Genomic DNA, 27,429 nt, shown 5'->3' with positions numbered 1-27,429 from the left:
AAACAACCCAACTCTGGGTTTAGAAAGCATTAAAAAAGTGATATCCCGGCTTCTCTGGTGGCGCAGTGGTTAGGGGTCTGCCTGCCGATGCAGGGGACACGGGTTCGTGTCCCGGTCCGGGAGGATCCCACATGCCGTGGAGTGGCTGGGCCCGTGAGCCATGGCCACTGAGCCTGTACGTCCGGAGTCTGTGCTCCGCAGGAGAGGCCACGGCAGTGAGAGGCCCACGTACCGCCAAAAAAAAAAAAAAGAAAAAAGAAAAATAAAGTGATATCCCATATAATATATTTGAAATTGGCATAATACAGAGGCTACTCTGTATTAAAGACAAGGCTGCTTTAGATCCAGTCCTGCCTTAGCCCCTTGGGATTTGCTCTAATTTTCCAGCCATAATTGTAATCAAGTAGCATTGTATTTTCAGATCTCCAATTACTCAGTTGTGCTTTTCCTCCTGATTACTGTGACCACCTTAATGAAAGCAGCCAGCGACTATAGGGCCCCTAATCAGTTATACAGCAGCTGACAGCGTTGACACGGGAAGTGACTAGATTTCTCCTTGCATATGAACGCAATTAAGAGTTAAATTCCTGAAACATAATCAAATCTTGCAAGAAATGTTAAAAATATTACAATTACAAAAAGCCATCATTGTCATTCCCAGCCAAATAAAGCATCATCTGTTGGTGGCACTTGCCTGATATGAGATGATCAGGAAAGATGATTATAAACACAGGGCAGACGATGCTAGATCTTTGCGGGCCTTGTCCCCTTCCATCCTCATGGGACATCTCCCTCATTACTCAGTGGCTGGGTGTTGAGGTGGGTTGGTTAATTATATTATTAGCCAAAGCACCGCGCATTAGGAGAACAGATTTTCTGTAAGAAAAATCACGTGATCCATCCCAGTGCAAAATCGGAACTTTTAAAATCAGCAATTGTTTGTATTATCTTTACTTGGATCCACTCCGTCTTGGAGGCTAGCGACCCCCATCACACACAGGACCGTGGGATGCAGGAAGCAACGGCAGGAAGGTGTGAGTGGCTCAAGAGAGGACCGGTCATGAAGAGAGGAGTGTTCTTGGTGAAGGGGACCCAGCATCTGTGCCCGGGAGATCATTACTCTGGCTGTTTCTGGAACCTGACCTTGACCCAGCCATCTGGGGGGGTATAGTCTCTCTAGGGAAATAGGACTAGATGTAAAACCCAACACTGGTTTGATTGGACCTGATTGTATCCTGGGCTCCAGCAACCTGCTGTGAGACCCCTCTAAGAGGAGCTGACATGGACCTGGGAAGCTGGTTTCCCTTCCACATCCCAAGAAGAGAACCCTGAAGGGGCAGAGGGACATAGGAGACAACAGCAACCCGGGCACACTAAGTAACCGCCCAGTGCATTGACCCTCTGATGCAGCTCCAGCTACACTGGAAGACTCCAGGTGCTTCTGGAGATACTCAAAGGTGAAAGGATACTAAAGGGATTAGGATTATTCCACCGGTTCCCCAGTGGGTCTCCATGCCTCATTCGACCACACTGCAGCCTGTGCTCCATTTGCAGTAAAACCGATCCTTCTTCGATGTAAATTGCCTCATGACACTCTCCTATTTAAAATGCTTCAAGATTCTCCTTTCCCTCAAGATAACAAACATTTTAATAGGGTTTTCAGTATCTTTTCCGCTCTGGCCCCATTTACCTCTTTGGGCTCATATTTCAGGATTCCCCCCAACACACCTTTCAAAGGCAGAGATGGTGTCTACCTTTTTTTTTTTTTTTTAAATTTTTTAGCCACACAGCATGTGGGATCTTAGTTTCCAGACCAGGGATCGAATCTGTACCCCCTGCAGTGGAAGCTCGGAGTCTTAACCACTGGACCACCAGGGAAGTTCTAATGGCGTCTGTCTTGCTCATTTAAATCCTCCGTGTTTAGCACAATCCTTGCCACAGGGTAGCTGGTGAATAGGTGTTTGGATGAAGAATGAATAATAGTCCTGGACCAAAACAGACGTCTCCGATCCTTCCACACTGTATCAGGCTCAACAGGACAGATGCCGCCTTCTGCTGTTGTCTACAGCTCCGAGACCCCTGTCAGCCTCCATCACTGCCCTTACCCTCATCCCATCAACAATGTCTGCATAATTCTGTCTGAATGTTTTGGCTGCAAGTAGCAGAAAATTGACTCCAACTAACTTAAACAATTAGTAAATTTATCTCCCAAAATTCAAGAGATTAGGTAGACTTGGGGAAGCCAGGACTCTGGGTCTTTCACTGAAATTCTCTCAGTTGTTGTCATGGGTTAACTTATGTGTCCCCAAAAGATGTGTTGAAATACTAACCCTCAGTACTCCCAAAATGTGACCTTATCTGGAAATAGCGATAATCAAGTTAAAATGAGGTCATTAGGGTGAACCCTAATCCAATATGACTGATATTCTATAAAAAGGGGAGATTTTGACACCAAGACAGACATACACAGAGAGAAGACAATGTGACACACATGGGGAAGACGGCCATGTGATTGTCATGACATCTACAAGCCAAGGATCTCCAAGGATTGTCAGCAAGCACCCAAAGCAGAAGAAGCAAGGAGAATCCTTCAGAGGGAGCGTGGTCCTGCCGACACCTTGATTTCTGATTACTCGCCTCCAGAACTGTGAGATAATACATTCCCACTGTTTGAAGCCACCCAGTTTTGGGTACCAGCAACCCTAGCAAAGCAAAGCAGTTTCATTGTCCATGTGTTGTCTTCATGTGTTAACAAAGTGGATGCAACATTTTCAGGCTTCGTGATAAAATCTAGAAGAAGGAGGGTCACCTCCGCCCAGATCTCCTTCTTAGAATCAAGGACACCTTTCCCAGTGCCTTCCCCCTGGCTCTGCCCCCCAGCAAGGCAGCTCTCATCTCTCATCTGGCAGGATTGGGTCACTTGGTCACTACTAAATGAATTGCTGGCAAGATGGCTAGAGTCAAGGTGATTGGCTTGGATTCATCATAGGGGAAGAAATGGATACTGGGGAGACAGCCACAGAAGCCACTACAATCGTCAGACCCAAAACCTGGACGAGATTTCTCTCACTCATTCTGCCTCTGAAGCTCCCATATGCCCTGTGCAAACAGGCTGTGCAGATAGACACAGAGTAGGAGGACGGCTGGTGTTTAATTTCTCTCCAGGAAGCATCTGGGTCCCAGCTCCTTTCCAAGATGCCCACATAGGACCTGCCAAGCAGCCAGCCTAGGGCCTGGCACATACTGGGTTCCTGCTTCCCATCTTTATGGTTGCTTCTGTCACACACCATCGACACGTATGCAAGGTCTCATCTTCTTTACTAGACTGCAAGTAGCTTGAAGTTGGCAGCACTGTGCTCTTTTCTCCTGACACCTCTCAGAGCACTTATTAGCACTGTGTCATGGGATCTGCAGCATCAGGACGCAGAGACAGAGAGGAAACAGCCAGAGGAGCCTCAGCAAAAACCCCGTGAGATGGAGGAAAGGAGCCTGAATGTTTTCAGTGGGAAAAAAAAGAATGACATATGGACACAATTTAATAAAACAACTTTGTCATCTCAAGCCAATAACTTTCTCTTCTAATTTGGACAAAACAGACACACTGCTAAGTAGAAATAACAAGACCAAGTCCTGCTGTGAGGCAGTGTCCCGCCATTCCTGTTTTGTTGGGACTAATAGGTTGTATTATAAGAACAATTAGATTAGCTTTCCATGAAGGAAAAGCCCATACAGGTCATGAGACAGGTTGCCATAGGCAAGAGCCACATCTCTCTGTAACAAAGACAAAAACAGTTTGTGTTTTCTCCTGGTTGCCTGACAAAAGCTCATGTGTGCAGTTTCACCACTGTTTTTGTTCTGTTTATCCCCCTACTTGGTATATGAAGAAACTTTATGTTGCTAAAATACTTGCAATAAACATCCCCTGTAGATCTTTAAATAGCTCAATATCTTTATTCCTTTTAATTTCCTACTAAAATAACAATAAGCAGGCCTCAATAGTTTTGCATTCCTACAAATGGGGATAGTTTTTATTCATAAAGACTACACTACCCTCCATAATACAGGGTACTTGAATTTTAATACTGTTTATTTGATATGTTTTCTTAATTTGCATTCTCTAAATACTAATTACTTGCTCTATTGAATTTTCACTTATAAAACCATGTCCAAAGCAGTTAAACAATATAAGGAGTAAATACTATAAAACACTTAATTACAAATTAATTTCCCTATTTCCTCTCACCACCAGAATGGCTAATCATGCCTTTAGTTGCATTGAAAGAATTACTGAGAAATTTGAAGAAACAGCTTGCCCCTTAATCTTTTTCAGCGTTTGCCATTTTTAATCAATTCAGGGTTTACCTTATCTTCAAAAGGATAATTAGTTCAATTTATATTGCCGAAATCTGTATTAATTTTTGTTTTTTATTGTTTGGTCTTCCATGTATTTTTAATTTTTCATGATATATTTCAGGCATGCAAAGGTATATAAAGAATAATAAAATGTATTCTTCTGTGGCCATATGCAGTTCAAAAAGCAGATTAGCAATGGATCTGAAGTCCTTGAGCACATGCCCCTTATCCCTCTCCTTCCTGTCCCATAGAGAACCACTTTTCTGAATTTGATGTTTGTCCTTAGTACATCCCTTTATGCCTTGAGTGCATATATAGGCATCAGCTGAGAATCACATATCTTTTTGCGTAATTTAAACCCGCCTTATGTGGTCTCATACTGCACTGTTTCTTCTGCTCATTGCTTTTTTTGCTCAACACTGTGAGATTTACCAATATGAGTACTTGTAGCTATATTTTATTTATTTCCCTTGGGGTATAATATACAACTATACATTGCACCATATTATATATATATAGAGAGAGAGAGAGAACACTCTTCAGAGAAACATTACACAATTTATTTTCCCATTCTCCCGTGTGGTAGGTGAATTCTAAAATGGGTGTCCAGGACATCTGACCCTCTACATAATCTTTTCCCTTTGGGTTTGGGCAGGACTTGTGAATATGATGGGATTTCACTCCTGGGAATAGATTGCTAATGATGGAACTGGAGTGAAGCAAAAAGGAGGTTATCTTGGGTGGGCCTGACCCAGTCAGAGGAACTGGGCCCTTTCTGAAGAGAGAGATTCAAAACAAGAGAGGGTCTCCAGCTGGCCTTGGACAAGTAAGCTGCCATGTTGTGAATGGCCATGTGGCTAGGACCTGAGGGTGGCTTCTGGGGGCTGTGAGCAAGAAACCAGGACCCTCAGGCCTACAATCACAGGAAGAGAATTCTGATAACAACCCAAATGAGGGTAGAAGACCCCAAGTTCCAGATGAGACCGCAGCCCAACCTACACCCTGATTTCAGCATCTGAGACCCTGAGCAGGGAACCCGATTACACCCCGCCCACACCTGTGACCTACAGAAACTGTGAGATAATCAGTGAGTGTTGTTTTAAGCCATTAAATTTGTGGCTTGTTACACAGAAATAGAAAGCTAATGCATGCAGGTTTGAGAGGTGTGTTTCTAATATTTTGTGACTCCAAACAGTGCTGCTCTGAACATTGCGTGTTAACTTGCACACATCTTGTGAAATTCTGCACTTGTGAAAATACTGCTGGGTGTACAGCTAAGGCTGGGCTTGCTGAGCCTTAGAACAAAGATGCCTTCAACTTTAATACATAGTGGTAAACTTGCATTCCAAAGTATTTTTACCGATTTATCTGGCATCTGTAATATATGAGAATGTTCTCAGCTTCAACTCAGCAATATTTGGTCTTGTCAGGCTTTGTTTGGCTTTTAAACATTTAGTTCTTCGTTTAACCTGAATTGATTTTTGTGGCTGCTGTAATAAGATAGGGAACAATCTTATTTCTGTTTGTCTAACCTGTTGTCACAGTACCATTTATTGACTGGTCTATCCATTCCCCACAGTTCTGTGGTGCCAGCTGTGTCATCATACAATTCCACATGTGTGTGCCCAAGTCAAGTCACACATGCTCCCTTTTCATCTCCTTTTGCCATTGAATTTTTTTCTGGTCAGCCTCCAGTGAAGCCCAGTAAATATCCAGCTTAGCAATCTCCACCTTTCAAGGGTCCATGACTTTGCCCCTTGTGTGACGTGACATTAAAAACCAAAGTCTAGCAGAGCTCATAAATCCCCTAGGGAAGGTGCCTTTTCTTGACTCAAGCTGCCCGTTAGTTTTTGGTCCTGGAGTTTCCATTATATTCCTGGATCTTAACTAGGCCTTTTAAAGGATGTCTCTTTCATGTTGTCCAGAATTTCCTACGGTTTTTTTTTGTTTGTTTTTTTTTTTTTTTGCGGTATGCGGGCCTCTCACTGTTGCGGCCTCTCCCGTTGCGGAGCACGGGCTCTGGACGCACAGGCTCAGCGGCCATGGCTCACAGGCCCAGCCGCTCCGCGGCATGTGGGATCCTCCTGGACCGGGGCTCGAACCCATGTCCCCTGCATCGGCAGGCGGACTCTCAACCAGGGAAGCCCCTCCTATGGTTTTTAAATCATTTTTTCTCATGTACGATCAGACACTGAGGTTCTAAGTTTTTGAGGCAAAAAAGAAAACCACTCTGTTGACTATCTTTCAGATAGATAGCTTTATTTTTTTTTTCTATAGGCACAACCCAAGGCCAGGCATCCTAGCGTCTGCTTTCCCCATCTGCAGCCTCACATCTCTCTGCATTTGTTTGCATTACAGATATTATCTCCACTTTGATTCTTTTTTTAATTGAGATTTTATTTTTATTTATTTATTTAAATTTTATTTTTTGGCCACGCTGCACAGCACGTGAGATCTTCGATCCCTGACCAAGGATCGAACCCGCGCCCCCTGCATTGGAAGCGCAGAGTCTTAACCACTGGACCACCAGAGAAGTCCCTCCACTTTTATTCTTATATCCTCATGTGTATACATCTCTTTGTATTTGCTTGCATTACAGATATTACCTCCACTTTGTTTCTTATATCCTAATGTTTATACTCCCCTCATCTGCTACACCCCCGGAAGTTTTCCACAAATACTGCATATTTCCATTCACAGTGAAGACTAAATAGATTGTGTGCCTATTTTGTTGTTGTTTATAATTCAGACAGCATTCTCCATGTGATGGAGCTATGCGATGGCCACACATGAACCAACGTACTTTCACTTACAGCAGAGTTGAGCACATAAGGACGAACTCAACTTATCCCCTAGTAGAAACATAAGAAAGAGCTCAAGCCAGAAAGTGAAATGTGCTCCAATAGATGTAGTCAGTTGTAAAGTAATATCAAAGATATCCTGGAGTGTATTTTAAAATTTCCAGGAACCTATTATGTGCTATGTATTGTGCTTCCAACTATCGTTTCATTTTAATAAGAGAGGAAGAGATTGCTTCCAGGGAAGGAAGTCTGCAGAGCTTTATGAAGAGTTGTCGTCAGGGGTAAATATGATTCCCCAGGAAGATTTGGGTAATGGCATTAAATGAGAGTGTTCTATGTAAGGAAAACCGAGTGAGTAAATCAGAGACATGGAGAATCACAGTGTGAAAGGAACTGCAGTGTCGGGCTGGAGCCTGACCATTGGGTGTCTTCCGAGGTTGGGATTGTGACACGGGGGAGCCATTGAAGATTTTTACTTTCTTTGTTATTTTTCCTGGAGAATAGTGGAAGAGCTATTTTGACGAAGTTTACACTGAAAAAAATGTTATTTCTCTGAGGAGGTTTTTCATTGCACAAAACTCACCTTTATTGACCAAAGACAAAAATTTACGATCAGTTGCAGAACTTCTGGCATCCTCAGGACAGTAGGGGAGGTGATTTTTTATTTTGTCTGTGTGACCACTATTGTGTCAAATCTTCCACAGTCTCATAAAGTCAGTCCCATCTGAGGCTTTAAGCCAAATTGTCATCCGTGCCTGGACATGACCCTGCAATAGAATCTAGCAATTTGGTTTAAATTTGAAAGTAATGCAATATATAGCTTAATGTAACCACTTCCCTCATAAAACCTGAAAAATTAACTCTTTCCTTTCTGCTATAGCATCTGAGGTTCTTTGGCTTCTATTTGAATTTATATTTGTGGTGATTCATCAGTGGCATAGTGATAAAATACTATCCTGTGCTCTTCCTCTTGGAGGATGATTTGAACGCAGCATGAATCACACAGAAATGGCCATATCTTTTCCTGTGGCTGTGTGTTGATATCATTTACCACTGAACTTCAGTATTCAAGGAATTATGCATACATTTCTTGAATAAAGCATCCTTCTATTCCTACCCCTGATCCCAGAAGCATATTCTTTGGGGGAGAACCTTTTTTTGCACCTTGTCATATTTTGGTAGTTTTCTACCAGTCATCTTGCAACTGAAAGTGGGGTCCGGCTGTTTGCAGCTCAGAAGCCATTAAAGAGGCCAGGTTGGTGGAAAGGAAAGTTCACTTTATTTCGGATGCTGGCAACGGGAGGTGAAGGCGGACTCCTGTGCAAAGGCAGACTCCCCTGACTGACAATCAGGGGGCAAGAATTTTTATAAGCGGAGGGAGGGGCTACATGCAGAAACAGCACAGTCAGCTCTGACCGTCATCTTGACATTGGTCATCGGTGCTCTGACCAGTGTCATCTTGATTGTTTTAGGTACAGTTAATCTTCAGTTCCAGGGTCGGTTTGTCCCCATTTCTTTGAGGCCTGTTCTCGGAATTGTGGCAGCTTATGTCATGGCTACAGCCTGGTCATCGTGTAGTTAACTTCTTCTACCTGGTGGCGGTTTCAGTCTCTATAAGACAGCTCACAGGATATGGCCCAGAATATTATCTGTAGCCCTTAAGGAGGAACTAAATGTCCTTGACTATGCTTGATGACTAAACTATCATTATTTGGTCTCCTTGGGCTGTTTTCCTTTGTTTCTGCATTTTCTCACTTCTCTGATTAAACTTATTCTTTGGCTAAAGTTTTTCCACAAACAAAAGGCAGGCTGAGGACATGGGGGGCAAGGACAATAGGGTCCTGCTCCGTTTCAATCTTATTTGTAGTTTTCCAACTAGTAGTTACCATATTACATAAATATTATTTTAATAATCAGTCTACTCCATTGCACCAACTTCAAAAACCAGTAAGAGTTATTAATGAGGAATATGTGTGTGTCTCCTTCAGTTAAGATGAGTTTCTGTGAGCATATTTTCACTGATGAAAAGCTAACTATATTTTAAATACTTTGTTGAGTCTTGCTTACAAAAAAATACAATCTATAGTCAGACATTTCGACTAGTCTCTCGTGGTTACATATAATAAAAACAGAACAACAGTAAATATCTTAGAGGATTATTAGAAAGTTTAAAGGATATAGTATATTCAGACTAGTTAACATTGTGCTGACAATGTAACAGGGAATCAACAAGCAGTAGCAACTAGTGTTTTTCTTAAATAACGTGGAAATTCAGCTTCTTAGCATGAAACACTAAATTCCTAGCAATAATCACATAGCCCAACATAAAAGTATCCCTCAGTAAATCATTGGGCATTAACTGTACAGAAAGCATTCAGTTTTCTGTATTGCACTGAAAGTTTAAAAATCTACCCCCATTCTGGTTTTGACTATTCTTTTTACTCACCCTTTGCAACTTTCAACAAAAATGCAAAAAGTAAAAGGTTATAAATAAGAGTACTGCTGGAATCTGAAATAGCTTATCATTCACTATTTCACATCTGGGACTAAATGCAGAACCATTTAATGACTGATGTATAGGTTCATTCTTTCCCCACTGCCCACCCCTTGGGTACAACTGCCTCCCTCTACAGAGGATTCTCTCTAGCCTTCTCGAACATCTTCTCTATGAATCAATGTTAAAACCTTAATGTCTAGGAAACAAGACAGGATAAAAATATATGTGTGCATACGAGTGAGCATGCATGTAGCTGAGTACATGTGTGTGCAGATGGGGGCGGGGTGGGGTGTCGGGGTGAAGGGAGCTGTACTAGGCAAGTGGAAGTGGACGGGTTGCATCCTGTAATCTTACATTGTGCAATACAAAAGGAGAAAAACAGTATAGGCAGTATAGGCAGGGACTAGATACAGAAAGAACCCTGGTAGCTAGTTCATTCTTAAGTCTGTAGTATTGTTTTTGTTGTTATTTTAGTTTTCCATGTGCCATTAATTCAATTCAGAATCTCAGGAATAAGGCAGTGAGCAAAGGTCAAAAATCTCACCTCAATCCAACAGAAATGTACTGGATACATTTCTGAAAGAAAAATAGAAATTTGACAATAAAGCATGCATAGTTATATGAATGACCAAAAAGAGAATTCCACTAACAATGTAGGCAAATGTCACACTTTGTGTCTCTTTGGATAAGCCATGTCGTTTCAGGTTGATTGAAAAAAGGAAGTAAAACCAATTGGAGGATTATGGAAAGGTACAACAAAATAAAGGAAAGGGAATACTGTCTTGGAGCGTGAGGAAGAATGCAAATTTCTGCATTATTCAACTAAATAAATAATAATAGACTTAAATTGCAGGCAATTGAGCAATACACGGAAAGAAATGTTTATTCTATTTTGCCTTAATCCAAATAGGCTATAATGTATCCAACAAGAATTATACCTAGGTCCAATAAATTTAAGCAGAATTTAAAAGAATTAATCTAAAGGGAAAACAAAATCAAAATTACAGTGGAAGCAAAAACAAACCCTAAAGTTCATCATGAGGATGTCCATGTTTCCTAGAGCAAATATACACCGAAATAGATTAAACAATGATTATGAGGTAAAAACAAACTAGTTTCTAGAGAAGCGTAATTATCTCTGATTAAGTCTAGAGAAACGTTTCCCCAGAGGTCATTATTATTAATAGTAATAATTACTGGATTTAAGTATTTTTTACCTGTGAGGTCCCTATAGCAAGAACTTTTCATAGATAGACATTTATAGAAAGAAAGAGATACGCATACATACATAGATATCTACGTATGTGTAATGGAATCCCCAAAACTACCCTGTTAAGGAAGTATTTTCCCCACATTATAGATGCTATTAAAAAAAAAAGCAGTGAGAACCAACAAGAAACTGTATATGGCTACAATAATTAAAAGAGTATGATTTAGGGTTAACATACAGATGAATGGGCAAACATATATATCCATTAAAAAAACATACGACAAAGAAAGGATCACAATGAATGATTAAAAAACTAATTATTAGTAGTAATGTTGGGGATACCAAAGCCCTCTCATACTATGTACCAAAATAACTCCCTGGTAAATTAGAGCCAAGGATATTTAAAGTGTAAAAATGTAGAAAGCAAAGAAAATACCATCTTTCATCTTAGATGGTCAGGGACTTTTTAGGCCTAGAAGAAGGATACATTTGAATTTTCAAACAAGTCAAAAATAATCACCATAGGTAGTTTTTAAAAACAAAGGAAAATGTGACGGTACAACCATAATTTGTAATACATATTAGTAAGAACATGTCAAATGGACAAGGTTTGTTCGTTATTTTGGTTTTTGGTTAATGATAATGCTCATTGCCAACAGAAAAGCCTCTCACACATTGCAGTTTGTGTAACTTTTCTGAGAATCAGTTTTTCATTATGTATCAAGACACTAAAAAGCATTTTTACTCTTTGATCTAGTAACTGCATTTCTATAAGTCTTCCCCAAGAAAATATCCACAGTGCACACAAAGATCGATCTTCAAAGAAATTGCTCTTTGTACCATTATTTATCAGTGTGAAAATTTTAAAACAACTTGAATGCCCAATCATAATAGAATGTCTAAGTAAACTTTGAATATGGTGGCATATTATACAGTTATCAAAACTGTATTTTTACAGAATGTTTAATGAGGTTAGTCATGAGTGACATAAGTGGTGATGACCAAAAATCAAGCAAAGAACCCTAAAACAACACTGTATTTGCAGCTGGATTCAGTTTTGTTTCCAGTACATGTATATCCCTAGGGAAAAACAAACTGGTAGAATTTTCAAATTCTACAACAAATTCTAAAAAATATATACAACCTCGTTTGAATTATAAGTAACTTATTTTATTCTTTATGCCTTTTTGTACTTCCAAATTTTGTACAATGAATGGCTTCTTGGTTTAGAAAAATGGAGATAGGTAGGTAAGTTGGTAGACAGATAGGTATAAAAGCTTAATTTATAATTAAACATAAGTAAGAAAAATAATTATCTCATTTTTTAAAATAACAAGAACATTAGCTGGTAAAATTTTAAATGAAGGAAAGTATACATATAACAGGGATATGCAAATTGTATAAGACTAATTTCAGTTGTATAATAAGACAAATTTTAGTTTATGACTTATAAAATCAACTTTATTAAATTCAAGTCATTTCAATTAAATATTTATTGGTAAACAACTATCAACTTTATTTTCAAGGTGTTAGAGTACTAAATAAGCACTATCAAGATAGAAGCAAGGTTTTGAAATGTATGTTTGCAATAGAAAAGAGCAGACAGTATAATTGGCAGTGAAGCTTCTTATTTGTGAACTTAGATTGAAGAGAAATGAGAAATCAAAGCCCATTAAAAGAGAGCAAAAAATAGGCAAACCATTTCCAAAGTGTGGGGTTTTTTAGTATGCAAAAATATAAGCATTTCCTGACTGATGCTGCTTTCTGTTTGAAGCCAAATAGGAAAACCTTGTTCTTGGGCATAGTTCTACAAGTGGATAGTAAAAAAACACTGGGAAATTTCCTGTGTAGACTGGTGGTATTTTAGTTACAAACGTTTTCTGAATAAATCCTCAGTTTTATTTCACAATAAGACATACATCTGTGTTCTTAGGAGCACTGTCTCTTTTGTATATGTTACTAAATCTCTGTTGCACCCAAAGTTAAATATTAACTTTCATCTGTAATTTTATAGCACATATTTGCCAGTGAAATGCATCATTTACATTATGAAAATTTAATATGACTGACATTAGCAAAATCGCTAATTAAGAAATTAGGGCATAAATACGTCAAGAAACTTGACAGTCTGTTCTATGAGGAAAATTAATTCAGAAGTCTCTTATTTGCATAAATCTCCAGGTCTCATTTTCACAGCTGTTTGTTCTGTCAGCTAGATGGTTGCATTTCAAAATTATTTTAACATAATCGGTGGGAAGTATACCTTGCAACTAAAAATATCATGCTCTGCAAGAAAGATTGTTAGGGGGAAAATATAAGTTCATTCAGTTTATCTCAATCTTTTTTCCTTAAGATAAGTGTTTCTAATATAGGAACTTTAACGTTTAAGTCTTAAATTATTAAAATATTTTTATTATTAAAAGACAGTTTGTAATTTTAGATTCTCATGAAATTGAAAAGGTTGTGTCTTTTTCATTTGGAAAAATGGTAACAAGTGAAGCTTATTTTAGCAAAGCATAAAAAATACTGGAGATATGTAATTTTTATTAACCAGTTGAGCATAATAACAGAGTTTCAGATATGTACTTAGTACCGTGCTAGACAAAGGAGATAACAATTTTAAATATGATTTAGACTAGAGCATTGTTTGTTTTAGTAATTTAGATAAGGAAAGGAGATCAGCAATTACTAGATCTTAAGATGTCTTGTTACCTGTAATATCTAAAAGGACAGCAGGAATTTGAAATCAACAGATTCCAGCCTAGAGACCCAGAAACATCGCTTGCTACCTGCCAACCTGGATCAGTCATTTTAAGGCTTCTGTATTTCAGTTACCCATCTGCAAAATGTACAGTAACTAACACAAGATTATTGCTGAAATTACTCTAAATAATGGACATGAACTGCTTTGGGGGCTGCAAAGCACTGTATAAATGCTAGTCATGGCTCAGTGTCTCTTCTCATGTTCTTAAATCTTACCCTGAAAGAATCCTAGGAGACTGTACAAATCTATGGTTTGGTCTACATGGTCATTTATGGTGTTATATGTAGAAGTTAACCCAAGCACGGCCGTGTATAAGAAAAGAGATGATCAGATATACCTACATTCACTTTCATAACTAGAAAAAGATTCACTAGGTTTTGCAAATGAGCTTCTGCCATCTTTCCTTTTACTCTTGAAATTATATTTAAGTGTAGACTCTACTTAAAGTAATTTGCTGCTGGAATAGGCATAACATTTTGATTTCTGCTTTGCTTCTAATTACATTCAAGCTCATTTTGACATTTAAGGCCAATTACATTAGTCTAGATTCAGCAAGACTTTTCCATAGTAGTCTAAAATTTGACCAGTAAACAAGCTTTTCTCCCCTCTCTCTCTTTTTACTCATTTAAATGGAATGCTTGGCAACAAGCATATTTTAGGAATTAAAAAAGCAAAATAAATAATGTGGGTTCATTTTGAAAAAAAAATAAAAGCAAAGAACTGCTCGGTCTTTCTTGCCAACATAAAAGGCAGTCACAGAATTAATTGAAACCACCAGTTTCAACTTTATTTCTTTCTAAATCACAAGGAATAAGGCACAATCATTTTACAGAGAAATTAATATTTTAATGTTTCACTTCTGTTAACAACAAGGGTAGTTGATTTCAACAGATCTCAAATTTCAAAAGAGCTCGTATATGGAGAGAGAGAGCTCCAAAAACTTTGTCACATAGAAGTCACTAGTAACTAAACTCTTCAGAACTCTCCAGGCCCTACAACAAGTTTCAGTCAGTCTTCCATTGCGTTTTAAGATTCCAGTATATGTGATGGCTTAGAGCACATACAGCTCGTGTTTTATTTAGCCCCTACTTTCAGTCCACTTGCTAACACCACGATTTTTACTGTTTATTCAATAAATTCTCTTATCCTTGACAGCACTCACTAAAAATCAATTTATAGTATCAGTATCAAAACATTTAGTGTAACCTTATTCTATAGTTTTTATAGTGAAAGTATAGTCGAGGAAAATAGACCAGATAGTATATTGTTTAAAAACTAAGTTTTCCAATTGACTACCAGTACCAATTGAGAGCACAGAACAGTAGACACCTACAGCTAGAAGATATCTTAGGAATCACTTAGTTCAAAGATGAAATAAAATGATGCCATAAAAAGCACTGTCACACCTTCATGTATCTAAAGGAAATATCTTCTTAAAAATATAATTTATCATATATTATTTTGAGCTTTACAAAAATGAAATCACACTGTATATGATGTAAAAACTTCAAGTCGTAAGAACTATACAAGAATTCTGAACTTTTAACTAGTGTAATTGAAGTTGTTTTTCCTTGGGACAGATTTTTAAATCACTATTTAAAATATTATTTGGGAATTCCCTGGTAGTCCAGTGGTTAGGGCTCCACGCTTCCACTACAGGGGGCACGGGTTCTATTCCTGGTCAGGGAACTAGATCCCACAAGCCACACAGTGCAGCCAAGAAAACAAACAAAAAACCAACTATTATCTGTATAGCCCTTTAATGTTTATAATAAAGTATTCACACACGCTTTATTTTGATTCTTAAAGCAGTTTTCAGAGAGTGATAATGTGATGGCACATTTGAGGATTGGTGTCAGGCTGGCCGCATGCTTTACCCAGAGCCGCTAAGCCAGTCAGCGATTTAACCCCAAACTCAGACCCTGTGACAGCAGAGATGAACACTTGGTTCTTTACGTCCCTGCCCTACAGCTCACAGAGGGCCAGGGTGTTTATCGTCAGCTCATTCAACCTCTATCTTAAACTGCTCTCCTTTGGCTCTGCTTTCTGAGAAGGGCATCTCTTGAGAGTGAAGGCAGAGATGCAGTGGGTGAGGTTAGATCAGATGAGAAGTTTTGAAAAGCTCATGGCTGAGGTTTGCTGGGCAGTGTTGAGGTGTCTTTGGAGGCCAGGGTGGAAGGGAGCCCGTCTCCATATGGAACCAGTGGAGGGGCTGGAGAGGTGCAGACATGAAGAGTTAGATTCACCTAGGAGTTGGCATGTTTCCTGAGAGTTTGGCAAAAGAGGAAGATAGAGTTTGGAGAACTGAGAAGAGTGTATTTGAATTGATAGGCCATGAAATTCCATCTAAACCAGGCAGGGAGAAATTTGAAGTAAAGAAATGGCTATTGCCAATGGATTTAACATTACAGCACTATGGTTTTACTCCAGATTTCAAATCCACAATATTTGTATTTATGGACACCTTAGTTTAGCCACGGTAAGTGGTGACTCTTAGAGCTTTTATTTACTGTAGGTTTTTAAATGCATGTAATGTCATTTTTATTGGTTTTTCCCAACCCCTAATTCTCCGTAAGACCTTGATCTTGTTGGTCATGATTTTGCCAACCAGTGTACTTTTTAGAAATTTAACTCCAACATTAGGTAGGTCCAAAATTTGCTATGTTATTGATGTCATTTTAAATATTGTTAGAACTTTGAATAGTTGAATAAGTTTTAAATGAAACTATACAGCGAAATACTAAAGGATTGTGAGATCAGTGGGTTTTTCAGAAGATAAAACTCCTCTATGTTTTATTCCTATTTGAATGGGAAAAAAAGAAGCAAGGAGATTGAGTAGGTGAATAATTAAGGCAGTTAAAACTGAAGGAGGTGTCACTTTTGTACTCAGTGAATACCATCAAGGCAAATCTTCTGTTTTACAGCTGACTGGTAGTAAGACACAGCAGGGACACCCTCAGTAAAAAGGTTGAGCTACTATATAAGTTATCAAATGCATTTCATTTTGAAGGCAAATCTTTTGTAGTGAAAGAGTTCTGGAAACCAGCTAAAGATAGGTAAGATAGACGCAAATTATATTGTAAAATGAAAGTCGTATGTCAATGACCTGAGTTGTATTCTTCACCACATTTAAAAAATTTTAATGTCTATATTTTTAAAGTAAATACATGTTTCACATGTGTTTTAATACACAGTAAAAAACATACATTAAGTATAAGGTAATTTTTAGGTCCACCAAAAACCCATACACGAATGTTCGTAGGAGCATTCTTTATAATAGCCAAAAAGTGGAAACAACCCCAATATCCCTCAACTGATGAGTAGATAAAATGTGGTATATCCATCTAATGAAACATAATTTGGCAATAAAAGGGAACGGAGTGCTGATACAGACTACAGCATGGATGAACGCTGACCTCATATTATATGATTCCATTTATAGAACATGTTCACAGTAGACAGACCCATGGGGCCAGAAAGCGTATTATTGGTTGCTGAAGGCTGGAGGACGGAAGGATGGGGAGTGACTGCTATGGGTACATAGTTTTGGGGGATGATGAAAAAGTTCGTAGGTAGTAGTGATGTTGCACAACTGTGAAAAAACAAAACCACTAAATTGTCTACTTCAGAAGGTGAATTTTATGGTATATAAACCGTATCTCAACAAAGCTGTTACTTTAAAAAGTTCAAAAAAAAGAATATTTACCCCCTTCCCTAGTTCTTCAGTCCTTCCCATTCCAGTCCTCAGAGTTCCAAGTTTATTGTATAGGCTTTCAAGCATTTTTATGCACACAAAACATATCTAGATATGTATATTACAAGTAGAACCATACTGCATATTCTGCTCTCTCTCTGTTAACGAAAACCTAGATGTTTACTCACCTACTTTTTAAAATATGTAATTTCCTTAACCTAAATTGATATCCACACATACTAAAAACCAAAACATGCTTTGGGTCATCAAGTTATCAAAGAGCATCCATGATATATATTTTTTAAAGGTTAAGAACTACTTTACAAGGTCTAGACAAGAACTTTCAGCCTGTTATTTCAACATAGGAGAATACCCTTGCTTTGCTTTCACCTAACTCTAAGAAGATCTATCAGAAAGAGATTTGGCATCTGAAATGGGGCCTTGAGAGAGAGAGAAGGATGTCCTGTCATTGAGGAACCAGCCAACTCTATGGTGTGGGCCCTCGGCGGCCCTGGTGGAAGCGTGGTTCCAAGGATGCTGTTCCCCCCACCTGGGATCAGTGTTTAAGGGGTGCTAACTGGAACAGAAGAGAAGCTGCAAAAATACTTGTTCTCCCCATTTTGATGATCTTATTTTTATTCAAGTCTCCCAATCTCAGTTTATGGCAGGAAAGTACAGCACCAAAATGTAAGGCCACTAAGAGGGAAACTACAATATTAGATGCTTTGGTAGGAATATTAAGGAATATTGGGGATAAATGTGGAACTGAGACCTGAGCCAAGGGTGGCTTTAGCAGGGTTTCCTGGCAGATTGGACGTAGGATGTGAGGAAATGAGAAGGACCAGAGAGATGTCTATGAGGTCATTGGCCTGAGTAACTTGACGAATGGATTTGTCATTTTCCAAGATGGGAAGAAGTGTAGGAGGAACAGGTTTAGGGAGCAGGGCATGAAGACTTTGATTTGGGACATCTAATGTTTGAGATCCCTGTTAGATAGACACCCAAGTGTAGATATGGAGTTGATTCTGGACGTAGGGCTGGATATACAGATGTGGGTGTCATCACTACGTAGACCGTATTTAAAGGGATTATAATGGATGAGATCAACCAGTTAGTGAGTGTTAAGAGACAAGAAAGAGATCTGAGGACCAAGCCCCGAGGCTCTGCAACATTTAGAGATTTGGAAATTGAGGAGAAACCAGCAAAAGATCCTGAGAAGGGCTGGTGGTGAGTTGAGTGGCCCTACAGTGAGGTGCTTAGACCCTTCAGTGATCCAAGACCTTGTTCTCTGCTCTTAGATGTGTTTTCTCCTGCGTCATCCCTGGAACAGCTCACTTCCTCACACTCTGGTCTTATGGCTTTCACCTTCTACCCTGGTTCACGCCCTTCCCTTTGCTTCCACATACCCAAGGAATACATCACACTATGATTAGAAAGAGGTACTCATCAGGCTAATGATTTTCAATACCTTCCTTCTCCATTCAGGAAGCATCACTGCAGTCTCTTTAGTCAGTGCATTTCTTTCCCACTTCTGTTCGTTCAGAGATGTTCCTTCCTTGGACTATCAATGTGCTTATAATTACAACTCTGACTTTGTCATGACCCCTTCTTGCGCCTACCAGACGCATAGCCAGTCTCCATTTATTCGTTCACCTCCAGGTCCTACTGCTAACAGTGTGATTTTTCACTGTAGCTTCCACTTGAAATTCGTTAGAGGTTTTTTTAAACATCTTTACTGGAGTATACTTGCTTTACAATGGTATGTTAGTTTCTGCTTCATAACAAAGTGAATCAGCTATATGTATACATATATCCCCATATCTCGTCCCTCTTGTGTCTCCCTCCCTCCCATCCTCCCTAGCCCACTCCTCTAGGTGGACACAAAGCACCGAGCTGATCTCCCTGTGCTATGCGGCTGCTTCCCATTAGCTATCTGTTTTACATTTGGTAGTGTATATAAGTCCATGCCACTCTTTCACTTTGTCCCAGCTTACCCTTCCCCCTCCCTGTGTCCTCAAGTCCATTCTCTATGTCTGCGTCTTTATTCCTATCCTGCCCCTATGTTGTTCAGAACCTTTTTTTTTTTTAGATTCCATATATGTGTGTTAGCATATGTCATTTGTTTTTCTCTTTCTGACTTCCTTCACTCTGTATGACAGTCCATTAGAGATGCTTTTGATTGATTTTGTTCTACCCTGATGGGGCAGAGTTGTTTGTTCCAGATCACGTCCTATGCAGCTGGGCCATTCTCAGGTTAACTGCTCATCCCCGATTCAATTAGCTGCAGCCAGGCACCTGCAGCGTGAACAGAGCCTGACCTGCATAGGGGTGATTAATATGTGATTATGTCATTAGACACAGAAAAGAAAAAGCACTTGTAAATGCAGTCTTTACCCCTATTTACATCTGTAGGATTGGGCTTTGGGGGTAAAATAGCAAAAATCACAGACCTTCTGTCCCGAAAACCTACAGAAACAAATAAAACAATTAATTATCAGCCTGGAAAACATTATACCAGCAGTAACCACACAAAGAAAAGGCCACAATTTCATACCATTATCTTTGAATAGCAGCTAGTAGGAAAGATGGAGGGAGGAAGAGAGAGAGAGAGAATCAGAGGGAGAGGAAGAACACTCTAGGCTCATGCCTGAAGCCTGTTTTCCAGAAGTTGAGAAGAAATTACATTGGAAAAGCAAATCGTAAAATATGTTCTCATCTCCCTCAATTTGAGAGCCTCAGGCCGTGGGGATGTTCAGAGCCCTGGAAAAGACATCAAGAATCTCCCACAGGTGTAGATGTGATTGATGCACCCCATTTTACCAGAGGCAACATAAACTTGTAGGTTGCACCATTTTTATTTTCCCAGCTGGGAAGAAGGCTTGAGAGTGAAAGCAAAATGATCATAATTTCTGAAAACTAGGAATCTCCCATAATAAACAAAAATTCAGCATAGTGAAAGGATGAATAGAAAATAAGAAAACAGAAACCAGGAGGGAACAGGAGCCCCAAGGAGAGCGTGATGGGAGAGACCCAGCTGTCCTCTCCTGGTACCCAGGGGACAAGACCAACAGAATCAACCCGTCTTTGCCCTCACCTGGAGTCAACGGAGGGCTAGTGATGCTGGAAGGAAGCCGGTGAATTAGAGGAAGTGAACACCTGTGACTGATGGGCTGGCAGCACTAAAGATTTCCAGAATCTACCCACAGTGGGGAAATTTCTGAAGCCCGATATTTCAAGCATAGCTGCCCATGGCCTCAGCTAATACTTCTCTCCCTGCAAACCCCTCTCCTCATACTGAGACAGCAAAACATAAAGAAGAAAATCTAGCTGACAAATTGAAACAGGACTCTGATAATGGGCATGAGATTCTGGGATCACTTTCTGACACTATATTAGAGGGAATAAAAGATCTAGATGAGAAAGTTAAAAATGAAGGCTTTGCATTTGCAGCAACATGGATGGACCTAGAGATTATCATACTAAGCAAAGTAAATAAGCGAAAACCAAATACCATATATCATTTATATGTGGACTCTAAGGCAGACATAGAGAACAGATGTGTGGACACAGTGGGGGAAAGGGAGGGTGGGATGAATTGGGAGATTAGGCTTGACAGAAATACACTACCATGTGTAAAATAGATAGCTAGTGGAAACCTGCTGTATAGCGCAGGGAGATCAGCCTGGTGGTCTGTGATGGCCTAGTTGGGTGGGATGGTGGCGGAGGGGAGGGAGGTCCAAGAGGGAGGGGATGTGTATGGCTGATTCACTTTGCTGGGCGGCAGAAACTAACACAACATTGTAAAGCAATTATACGCCAATTAAAGATTAATTAATTAAAATACAACACGAATATAATCTATGAAACAAAAACAGACTCACAAATACAGAGAACAAACTTGTGGTTGCCAAGAGGGAGAGGGGTAAGGGAGGGATGGATTGGGAGTTCAGGATTAGCAGATGTAAACTATTATATATAGAATGGGTAAACAACAAGGTCCTACTGTAGAGCACAGGGAACTGTATTACATGCAGCAGAAATTAGACGCAACATTGTAAATCAACCATACGTCAATAAAATTTAAAAAAAAGACTGACAATTGTGGAGCAGGTCTAGAAGGTAATCAGTCCAAATTGAAACAGCAGTAAGAGGACTCCAAGGAAAATGTCTTGAGAGTGAGAATCAGATGGTTTCTGGGTAATTGAATGCTCCAAGAAGAACATGTGTAGGAGAGGAAAAGTGGAATTTATTCCAAACAATAAGTAAAATGTGTGATAATCTGGAAGCTATTTAAGGTAGAAGGAGGAAAGCATATATTTCTTTTCCCGAGGAAGCAGGGAAAAAAACAATCAGAAACTCTCAACCAAAACAAAACTAAACTAAAAATTGTGTAAGAACACTGTGATTCAAATAAATGAAACTGGGCCAGATTCTGAAAAATTAGGGGCAAGTAAGAAAACGGCCTCCACTTAACCTTGAACATTTACCTTCTAGTACCAAACATATCATAATATTGAGGCCTGAAGGAGGAAGTATTATCCTAGAACATTACCAGGATAGCAGTATTACATAGCAATATTTTCATAGTCAACGTATCAACTATCAATCTATTGATTATCAATGTACTGACAAGCATGGAAGACCCAATAATGACTAAAAAACAAAATGTAAATATTGTTGAACAGAAGTCACTGTCTAAGGTAGATAAATCAAGAAATACTGAATGGGGATGTGGGTAGCACCACCAGAAGTAAAAACAAAAGTGGTTAAAGGCAGTGGCTTCTGGGAAGTGGGACTGAGATACTGAAGCATATGGCCATTGCTTATTATCTGTTAAGAAACTCATCATCAGGCTTCTTTACTATGTAACTTTTTTTTTTTTTTTTTTTGTGGTACACGGGCCTCTCACTGCCGTGGCCTCTCCCGTTGCGGAGCACAGGCTCTGGACGCGCAGGCTCAGCGGCCGTGGCTCACGGGCTCAGCCGCTCCGCGGCATGTGGGATCTTCTCGGACCGGGGCATGAACCCGTGTCCCCTGCATCGGCAGGCGGACTCTCAACCACTGCGCCACCAGGGAAGCCCTATGTAACATTTTTAATCATATGGTATCACCTTGATTAAATTTTTGAAAAGTAATATTAAGAATGAGCTTAACAAGAAATGGACAGAAACTATATAAACTGAAACCTTTGTCCAGAATCTTGAGTAAAGACTTGATAAATGGATAAGTGGAAAGACTTGCCTTTCTTTGAGACTGGAAGATAATATCAATTTTTCTTAGATTCGTGTGATTCCAGTGAATAAAACAAGAGGATATTTTGGGGCAATTAACATATAAAAATAAAAGAATTCTGAAAACAAAAGCTTAAGGAGGAGGGGCTAGTAACTCTACCACTTATTAAAATGTACAAAGATTAGGCAATTTGGAGATGAAATAAATAGATGGAAAAGAATAGAAAGTTTAGAAATAGAATTGAAAGTATATGAGTATTCAATGTATGATACCAGGGATTTTTCAAATTAGTGAAGAAAAGACAGATTTTTAAAATTATATTGAGCTTAATCAACTGATCACCTATTGAAAAGAAAAATAAGATTGATTTCTGTCTTATTTCTTATACCAAAATAAATTCCATATTTAAACTGATTTAAACAGTGATTTCTGGTTCAAATGTTAAGCATAATAAAATAAGGAAACTTATAGGTACATTTATATCTAATCTTGCAGTGAGAGAAGTCTTTTTAAGCAAAATATAAACACCTTAAATAAAAGGAATGGCAAATTAAACCACATAGAAATTTAAAATTTATTTTTGTAAAAAAGTACTGTTAAAAGATAGGGAAAAATATATGGCAGATATAAGATTAATTTTCTTAATTTATAAAGAGCTGGCTGAAATCATTATGGGGAAAGTAAAGGTCAACAGGATAGGAAATGGCATAACACATGAACAGGGAGCTTGGAGAAAAGAAACAACTTCCTCCAGGCCTTTGTTCATGACCCCCTTCTCCACCATTTAAATTCTACTCGTCTTCCTCATGAAAGTCAGTTGCTATCATTTTCTACAAACTATTCTTGACTCACCCAAGAGGAATATATCTGTCCTTCCAACTTGCTTCTTATAGCTTTGCCATATTTCTCTTAATGCGCCGTATTTTTCGTTCTTCCATTTCTTAGAGTTGGTCATGTTCATCTTTTTCTTCCACTCCTATTATAAATTTCTTAAGAAGCCATGTCTTCCTCATCTCAGTCCCCAACACATCAGGTCTTCAGGAACCACTGATAATCCATGTCCAAATAAATAATGTAAACAGGTTCTTCAAGGAACGCGGATCCTGAAGACAATATAAGTCAGTAAGTGTATTTGATTCACATCTCAAACAGACTGTCACTGGGATTTAAATTTCCAGATAAAATCTCAACAAAACTGATAAAGTACCCCTCGTGCAGGACACAACTTATTTTTCAGCCTGTAATAGAAGAAGTATTTCATGGCCCTACCTTTCACTGGTTTATTCATGTAAGTGACTATAAACACCAATCACGTTGTAACAGAAAGCTTTGCTCTCAGATATAATTCACAGCATCTCATAGTATGTATGCACTTTCAGGGGGCTGAGCTGGGCAGAAGTGAGACGTTTTTTCTTTTGAAACTCTGGAAAGAGTAGAGGATAACCCGATGTTCTTGGTCACATTGCTTATCTCACAGCAACAGGTTATAAACCCCTAGCTTCCTGTTCCCAAGCATTTACTGGATGCATAATAGCTGAGTATTCGTGAAAGCTAATGCCGTAGATGAAAACACATTAAGTTGGTTTCTGCCCAAGGCAGCGGAAAGGTACACCTGAATTTTTGGCCTCTAGGTACCAAGAATAAATCTGTTGGACTTAATCACAAGCTTTCCTGTCACTTTTGGGGAAAGAAAGCCATGTCCAGAAAAATTCCTTTTTTTTTCAAAACAGGATGTTTTTCAAAACATCCTGGTAGGTATTTTGACTCTTCCCCCTTTTACTGTAGAGTCTCTTGGATGTCCACACACTTTCACGCTGGTGACAGCTCTGTTGAAGAAGATCTGATATTTTTATGTGAATCATCTTTGGAACTTGTGTTGCTTGCATTCAGATATAATAAATATTCAATAGAAAAAAAACACGGGGAAAAATAATTGCCCTCAGTGATAGGTTCTGGCATACTTATGAGGTTAAACGATGTGTTGAAAAATTCTCTGAAGCATTTTTAGGATGAGTTAAAGCTAGTGTTCTCTTTGGCACCCTGTCGAGGAAAGTATTATACTGTCCTTGTTGATGCCGTGTTCAAGTATCAGTAACAATATACTTCATACTTTCATTAATGAAACACTTTGTAGGATGATGATATTATAGAAAAATGAACTCAAGGAGAGGTTAAGTGTTTCACACATGGACAAAGGGTAAGAGAAAAAACTTATCTCCTAGTTCAAGATTCATTTAACAATGCATTGTTCCTTTGTTCAAACAGGCCTATTATGTGCTGAGCATTGAACATCGCACTTGTAAAAAGAAGTTAATTTACTTATCCCTAGTAAAGAAAACTGCTAAGAGAGCTTACTGTGCAGTGAGGCCTGGGAAGTAGTAGATTCCAGACTTCACTGAACACAGGAAGCAATACTTGGAAAAGTACTTGCTTTGGAATCATAATGCCTGGTGCTACTTCTGTTAGTGCCACAAATTAATAGAGTGACTTTGGGATAATCATCCATCTTTAAGCCTCTTTTTCCTTATCTTCAAAAAGAATGGGTCAGGGTAGGTTATCTTTAGGATCCATTTTGCCTCTAAGATACTATCAGTGTAACAGAGCTTTTATCTTGGGCTCAGTCCATCTTTGTATTAGCCTGGACCTTATTTCTTGGAATCCCAATACCTGAGAATTCAATTTATGTCTTCCATTTTACTAAAGTCTGTAAAGATTTTTTTAGAGTCACTAGATTCCAGTTGTCAACTTTCCCCAACATCATCATAGGTTCTCATTAGGAAACATTTATTGACCACTGATGTGTACAAGATACGTGAGTCAATGATGGATATATATATTTAATGAGAAAAACATGTAAGAATGAAACAAACCAAAGATCTTTGCAGAGAGAGAATGAGTCTTTTAGCTAGGCTGGCTTTTGTTGGAATGCTCTAGTTTTAATTATTTTATTTTATTTTTGATCTTGGGGTTTCTTCCATGGTCTTGACTCCGTCTTGAAAATTTTTTTAAAAAATCATGAAAAATGTGATCATCTTTATTAAGTTGCTTAGCATGGCCATATCATTTGGAAAAATTTCTTTTTTAAAGTCTCATGTTTTTAATATAACTGAAATAATTTGATAGATGGATACTATAAAAGTAAAATTAATGTTGTTATTCTCATTTGCCTTTAGACAATCAACTGTAATTCACTGTAAAAATAAGTTGTGCTTAACAGCAAAAAAAAAAAAATACAGCAATCCGTTGGAAATGTTAGTTAAATAGTGAACTTGCTAAAAGGGAAAAACAAGAAAGGCAATAAGCAAAGGTTCCTGAATTTTGTTCTGATTTGATCAGCAGTATTTACCACCAACAAAGCTAATTTTAATTCAGAGTAATTATTTTAGTTTTCCACATTGAATAGCTAGATATCAGGCTTTTAGAATCTTTGTTCTTAGCCCTTTCCTATCTGTCGAATGAAGGCTGTTCTTTCCCTGCTGAATCAATAATACTGAAATCAAAGTCCTCAACACCATATGCTAATTCTAAGTTGCATGTAAGCCCAAGGCTAGTGTTTAATACTTCCATTCTTTTCCTCTGTAGGCATTTATGTCCATGTTCCAGATCCTTACCCAGGAAGGATGGGTTGACGTCATGGACCAAACGCTAAATGCTGTGGGACACATGTGGGCACCAGTGGTCGCCATCTATTTCATTCTGTATCACCTCTTCGCCACTCTGGTGAGTTTAGCATTTCTTTTCAATTATGTCTTACAATTCATAATGGGATGAACATTAACAGATTTTTGGCCTATTGTCAATTTCAGAATCAGAACCAAAGAACCAAGGTAGAGTAGTCCCGTTGGATGAGGTCCCTTCCATTCTAAATGTATATGAGTCAAAAAACTACTTGAGGAACTAGATTTCAGATCTAAGTAAGAAGTTGTCTCCATCAAGGTCAAGTGGTTTACATGAGGGAAAACAAGATGAAACAAAATGGAAATCCCACATCCATGTACAGACTTATCCATCTCTAAGCATTCACACCCTCAGCGATCTAAGGATCAAACCAGAACTACATTATTATTATTTTTTTATCATAGAGAGACACTCTCTTCAGTTTCACTGCATCCTCTTCACAGATGTAATGAAACTGAAAACAGAAGCTGGAGACCTCAGGGTGCAGTCAGTTAATTAGAAACTAGCTCAGTGTTACTACATTTTGTATGACTAAAAGAAACACATGGGGAAAAATAAAACACATGGCTGCAAATATTGTAAAAAGCGTGATAAAAACTGAATACCAAAATCCAGGAAAAATTTTCCTCTGTCACACACACTTTTCTCTTCGATGTATTTCTATTAAAAAGAAAGGAAAAAGTTATGAAATGTGGCCTATGACATACTAAGGGATGTAATCCTTAGGTCTTTCTAATGACAAATGTACATCTCCATATAATAAATTTGTACATATTTAAGAACCAAATTTAATCTCTAATATTATGCTAAGAGTTCCAAGGTAAGGACCCAGAATGTTACCCTTCATCAGGAACACAGGAAATAAAAACAACCGCTACTCTTTATTGGGTGGCAAAATTCTTTATAATTTTATTCCTAATATCTGGAACAACAAAGGTAGGTCACATTCCCACATTACAGATGATGAAACTGAGGAGTTAATTTGCCCAGTGTCACAAAGAGTGTAAATGTTAGAGCCAGAACATTCCCAAGTCTGCCTGGTCTCAAAGCCCGGGGTCTTGCAACTATTTGTTGCTGCTTCCCTAGATTCTGAAGCTTGTCATTGTCACTGAAAATGTCTGCAGCAAATCAAACCTCTGCCCAAGTCACTAAGATAAAACAAATTACATACAGCCTCTAAGGTCCCTTCCAAATCTAAAT

General features: G+C 38.7%; 1 protein-coding gene across 2 annotated transcripts in view; it reads left to right on the top strand.

Annotated features, from left to right (window-relative positions):
* The window catches only part of NALCN (sodium leak channel, non-selective), a 277,231-nt gene that overhangs the window by 133,220 nt on the left and 116,582 nt on the right, over positions 1 to 27,429 (top strand). For both annotated transcript variants that reach the window (XM_065895809.1, XM_065895808.1), the window contains one exon: positions 26,134 to 26,271. In XM_065895809.1, the coding sequence (XP_065751881.1) occupies positions 26,134 to 26,271 (138 nt within the window). The remainder of the gene's footprint in view (positions 1 to 26,133; positions 26,272 to 27,429) is intronic.

The sequence above is a fragment of the Phocoena phocoena genome, chromosome 18 (assembly GCF_963924675.1).
Source record: "Phocoena phocoena chromosome 18, mPhoPho1.1, whole genome shotgun sequence".
NCBI lineage: Eukaryota > Metazoa > Chordata > Mammalia > Artiodactyla > Phocoenidae > Phocoena > Phocoena phocoena.
This window is presented reverse-complemented; position numbering and strand designations above follow the sequence as displayed.